General features: G+C 27.7%; 1 protein-coding gene across 5 annotated transcripts in view; it reads right to left on the bottom strand.

The window, feature by feature from the left end:
* LOC106680203 (protein RER1) overlaps positions 1-6,156 on the bottom strand; it is a 20,497-nt gene that overhangs the window by 11,596 nt on the left and 2,745 nt on the right. For 3 of the 5 annotated variants that reach the window (XM_014419854.3, XM_014419773.3, XM_014419925.3), the window contains exons 4-6: positions 5,106-5,205; positions 4,804-5,021; positions 3,165-3,239 (exon numbers count right to left, since the gene is read on the bottom strand). In XM_014419854.3, coding sequence (XP_014275340.1) covers positions 3,165-3,239; positions 4,804-5,021; positions 5,106-5,205 — 393 coding nt within the window. Of the gene's footprint in view, positions 1-3,143; positions 3,240-4,803; positions 5,022-5,105; positions 5,206-6,156 lie in introns of all 5 variants that reach the window. The other 2 variants (XR_001343110.3, XM_014420012.3) reach the window with 1 other exon arrangement.

Genomic DNA, 6,156 nt, shown 5'->3' on the forward strand with positions numbered 1-6,156 from the left:
TATATATTTAAATCAAATTAACGGTATAATCTATAGTAAATTTAATCAATGTTATAAATATACCATTAACTGTCCACTAAATATTAATTTTAATAACAAAGATCTCTATTTTCTATTTTTAATAAGAAAATAATAACTCATAGTTTAATGAGCTATAGTTCCATTGACCCGATTGTAATATGACCCACTACTGTCGGAGTGTAATGCATAACTATATCTTGTATAGACCTGTTCAGATTTGTAAAATAAATATATTATTAATAAAGTTACTACTACGAGTTGTTAAAAAAAAAAAAAAAATATGTGTCTCCTTGAATATAACAATGGAGTTTGATGTAATAGACAAATTCTCCTACTTTGGACTACGATCTGCAATAATGGTACAATAAAGAGAGGTTAAGAAGGTTTTTCATAACTGTCTGAACACCTGCCCTGTAACACGGAGTTCTTCATAAGAAAGAATTAAGCTGAATAAGTTTGTCAGACAACAAAGTATCAGAAAAGCACTGTAACTATAAAACAATAAAAAAAAATCAGAAATGAAGCTAACAGGAAAATTAAAGATCATACCTATGAAGCAACAATAATGTAGAATGAGCTATGATCGAAACCCAAAAATATTTATAGAAAACCTAAATACCCAGATTTGGTGGTCAAACGAAAGTAAGGCTACAAAATATAATGCCCATGGAAGAGATAAAGATTCAGGAAGGTAGCCTCGACAAACCTTTAAATTCAATTAAGTATGTAGTTCAAATCAATAAATCAATAGGTATAATGTAAAAATATAAAAAAATAAATAAAATACCACTCTTCTGAACGAAAATACCAATAAATTAGATATTGGAAATTTGGAAAAATAACATGCATTTTTTGTAAACATTATTTATTGAGCAATGATCTATATAAAGAAAAAAAAATTAAAATGAGAATTAAGCTGAAATATTTGAGGTGACAATTACAAAATTTAAAAACATGTTTTACAAAATATAACAAATGATCCATATTAATAAATACTACTACGTAAAAATGTTTGAGAGAATCAAATGTTAATATATTTGTCAGCAAATAAATATTTTTTTTTTGGTTGATTTTTTCTTTTTTCTTTAGTTAGTTGTTTATCACCTTTAACCCTCCAGTAAGGCAACCTATCAGAAAAGTCCAGCCTTACATTAATTCCATTTTTTTATTAGTTAAATGATTGTATTTTCCGACTGAATGGCTAAGAAACAATATGACTCATTAATATCATCCACAGAACATTTAAATAAATGAATTTAAAGCTGAGATTTCCCATGAACGTTGCAAGTATTCATCATAATTTTTTTTATTTTGTGAAAAACAAACATGTATATAATTTTAAAGACCAAATACATATTTAACTTATCACAAATCTTATAATATGCAGAGATTGGCAAAAATTAATAATAGTTCAAACTAATAGATAAAGTTGCCATGGATACGAACCTTATTCATGAATGAACCATTGATAAATAAATATCGTATCCATGACAACTCTAGCTATTAGTTTCAACTATAGCCAATTTTGCCCAACTCTGATAATATGTAATATTAATGGTCCAAAAAAAAACAAAACAAGATTTTATTAAAATAACGATCAAGTTCGAAAAAGTACTTAACATATAATTGAGAATTTCTAAAATATAAAAAATTAATGATAGGGAAAATATTTGAAGGGCATATAATTAACTTGTGCACTTAACGGGTTTAATTAAAAAACATTATTAAGCAATGTAAAGTTGAATTAATTAAAAATTATTTTAGAAGCATGCTCATGTCTGAGCAATCATCAGAAGTAAGTTTTTAGTGAAAATGAAAAAGGGTTTAGTTGAAATCCTCCATACTTACATAATGAATACAAACTATAAATATAATTCGCACTTGTACTTATTTATAATACCATAGAAGCACTTCAATCAAAGCAATTAACAAAAAAAAAAAAACTTATTATAAATGCATTTGAAGAATTACTTAAAAAAATATTTTTAAAACAAATGAGTTACTAATAAATTTTCATAATTAAATTTATTATGATGAAAACAAAAATTAACTCTAATAATATGATACTGCTTCCTCACTCCCAAAACATTAAAAAAAAAAATTACGAATTAATTTTAGACCATATAGTTATGAAAACAGTAGGTAATACCGCACAGATTTCTAAGAGCACTAGAAGCAAATGCAAATTTATGCACTGGAGGGTTTAAAAAAAAATTAAGCCAATTAAAAATAAGTGTACAATGGGGCCAGAATAGCAATTCTTTAATAATTCATTATACTTAGCTTATCAAAATACACTACAAAATAATGTGGATTCGATTAACTTTCAGAAATTGTACTAGTTACGACTAGAGAATTCATATAATCGGAAAAAAATATTAATATGAAGGAAATTAAACAAAAAAATATTTTCAAGTGTAATAGAAAGGCAACCATCATACATCACAATAATAATTTTAGTTTTATAATCAGTAAATAAACATTATTTACAGCTTTAGCCTAATCAAGACTAAGATAACTAACTGTACATGATAAACAGTTATCTACAAAGACTTGGTAACTAAAATAAGCAGTTATGCAAATTAATAACAGTTCATAAAGGCATCTAGCACCCCTTTCATTTTTTAGTCATTTTCAATGACCTCTAGTAGTACATATATACAATTGGAAAGTCATCCATAATGGTTTTTAGTAATTTTCAATGACCTCTAGTAGTACATATATACAATTGGAAAGTCATTCATAATGGTTTTTAGTAATTTTCAATGACCTCTAGTAGTACATATATACAATTGGAAAGTCATTCATAATGGTTATAAGAGTCAAATAACTCATGGGGAATATAATGCCTCATAATTTGCACCAAGACATCCCAATTAGATCCCGCTATTGCAAAATTAAATACAAACATACAACATAAAACGCTATAATATCACTAATACATTATTTGATGGTTGAACGTTAATGATGAAACTCCAAAATAATAAGGGAGGGATATATGTATAATAATTTGACCTCTCTTTTACTAATAACAGCAAAAAATGTCAAGACAATAGGAAGGAATCGGATAAGGTTACAGTCAGCAGAGGCAGCGCGTTTAAAGGGTTCGTGGTGGTAATCACCTGTCACTTAGTGGTAATCACCTTGCCAGTATCGTTGAGTCCAGAATACTTTGGCTTCCCGTGCGTGAATGGTAGGTAGCGATATTTGATCATATGCTGAAAGAAAAACAAAATTAATAGAATTTTTCTTATGATATTATTTTAGCATATAAATATATAATAAAAATACAACTTCATTAAAATGCTCTCCTAGGGTTCACAGAAAAATGCTATAACGGGGAAATTATGAAAAACTTATAAAAAAATTTGGTGGACTGTGCCTAAGTATTTATTATATGAAAGTAACAATGAAAGAAGAGGAAGCCATCCAGGTACATGAAGTAGAAGGGATAGCGTAATCCAGGCCAATTGCTCTAAAATGCTCAAAGAAGTGCCACTTCAATAAATAAAAGTAATTAAATCTACATTATTGATTGTCCAATAGTAAAGAATTCTTAAAAATATAATATTGAAAAATATAAATGAATGATTAGTTTTAACATTTTGGCACCCAAAGGAGAAATGTTAAGAACATGAAAAATAAAAAATATGCAAATCGTTTGAAAAAATAAAATAGAATACACAACAAAACGTGTTATTCTAGCATTTTTGATAATTAAATCAAATCATAGAAAAAATTAATTACTATCAAAATGTTTTTGCATATTGTTTAATAGAACTTGGAATCAAAACAGCTACTGAGGGGAAAATTAGATCCTCACCCATAAAAATAACAAGTGATAATAGAAAGTTATAATAATATACACATTTTTATGAAGGATGTATATCTTTCTATTGTAATTAAGGGCAGATACTAATTTAAAATTCTGCGTTATTTTCGTTTTGTCTCTGTTACTCAAATTAATCGGGTGACAAATTTAATAATAAACCCTTCTTAGTTATGACCATAGTACCGTTAGTTATCGTTTTGAAAGTAATTCTTTACAAAGTACTGAACCCCTGACTCTTCATGGGTTGTAGCGGTACATATTTTAATTTTTTTTTTAGTTATGACCAGTTCAAGTAACCAATTCAACTAATTAATAGGTACAACTGATAGTCGTCTCTATTATAAAAAAAAAAAAGTATTTGCATGCTTGTACTTATGAAGTACTACAATCATCCTTCATTATGAAACAGGGCACAGATTGTATATTAAACAATTTTCATTTTAAATTCTAATCTCAATAACTGATATAATATATAGTCCAGTCAAAAAACACTTTACGTCCCCCTGATATTAAAAAATATATTAGGGACATGTTTTAATAGGGGAACATAGAATAGGGTATTTTTTTTTTAAATATTCAAAGAATAAATTTTGCAAACCTATGAGAAACTTCCAAATAAAATGGAAATAAATGTAATCCATTCTTTGGTTGGTTACAAAGCATTCAATTCATGGAAGCATGAACTAGAATTTGGGTAGTGGAATCATTTCCTACTGCTACTAGATTCAAAACTAAAGTTTAAATTAAGTCAATCTAACTCATTTTTATAAAAACAGAATGGTATAAATGTTAAAAATATTAAACAAAATGAAATTCACTGCAAAACATAGTGGAAATCGGATCTTTATATCGAATAAAGAGTGTTATAAAGAGGAGCATTATAATAATATTTTACTTTAAATTATAAAAATAATAATAATAGGGGCATTTTAATTATAAAAAAGTTATACCTTGATCTGTTTCTTCATCGTAAGGCAGAAGAGTGTGATAAAATACATAACCAATATTGGCCAGAAAACTGGAATATTGAAGAATTCAAAAAATGTGCAGATAAATGCTATGAGTGTTGATTTTGTAACCGAATACCAAAATTTGAACTCTGGTAACCGGCGGACAAATGGTCGAAACTCTTCATTAGCTCTTGTAGGTAGTTCAGGTCCACCATCCTCTGAAAAAAAATAAATAATTATTCGATACAACAGTTTAAGATATTGATATTCACATTTGTAAATATAATAAAAAGCAACTATACCTTCCATAAGGGAGACGGCAGGATCCATCTTAGGTGTAAGGAATGCGATGAAAAGGTTTAAATGATAAATCCCGAGGGCATAAGTAACGATATACCATCCCTAAAAATTAAAATCAATATATAATGGTATTTTACATCAACAACCTAAACTACAATGAAATTTACCATTGAATCCTGTTTGATGGGCCTTTTACCCAGTTTAGATCTTATCCATCACTGCTAATTTTATAAAATGGACGTATTCTTCAGTGAGAAGTACGATAACTTTAAGTCACTTCAATAATGTCTAATAGCCTTTTGATATAGACAATATCATAAGAAATAAGAAGTAAAAATTAGCTTAAACACCTTATTACTTACATAATCAGAGCAGTTAAAGTATTTTTAACATGGGGTAAAAGAAAGTTAAGATCCTAATTCATCGAATTCAGAAGGCATACAGTAATGAACTAAGCCAGGGAATGACAATAATTCATTTAATAATAGGAATGATAATAATTATTCTACAAATTAAGTTTTCCTATTCATACATGAAAAATTCTACATATTTAAAAATAATATGTAAATACAAAAAAATTTACATGTTAAACAACAATTAGTATAGAATTGTGGAATATGATTTATGATGCAACATTTCAAATTACTGTATAGATAATGCTTAAGCAAATTCATGATGAAACATTTCAACTTACTGCGCAGATAATGCTTAAACAGTTATACAAAAATTCACCAAGGAGATTATTCAATACAGCAGTTACATTACATTGACTTTATGCCAGGCTAATCTCCACTTCACAGAGCATTAAAGCTAACTTGCCAAAGCAACCAATACAAAGTAAAGTGAATTACTTACCTATTTTCTTTATTACCAAGTTCATGTGACTGATAGCAAATATTCCACAAAATTAGTTAAATTATAATAGCTTTGTTTTCCAATGAGGTTTAAGTACTTAATATATAACTTATGTGGTGTTACATCCTGTTGAGGATAGAGAATCTTGCTACCATGACAACCATTCATCCCTGTTCTGTACTACCATGACAACCATTC

Source organism: Halyomorpha halys, unplaced genomic scaffold, assembly GCF_000696795.3.
Source record: "Halyomorpha halys isolate HHAL.00 unplaced genomic scaffold, Hhal_1.1 Scaffold2.1, whole genome shotgun sequence".
NCBI lineage: Eukaryota > Metazoa > Arthropoda > Insecta > Hemiptera > Pentatomidae > Halyomorpha > Halyomorpha halys.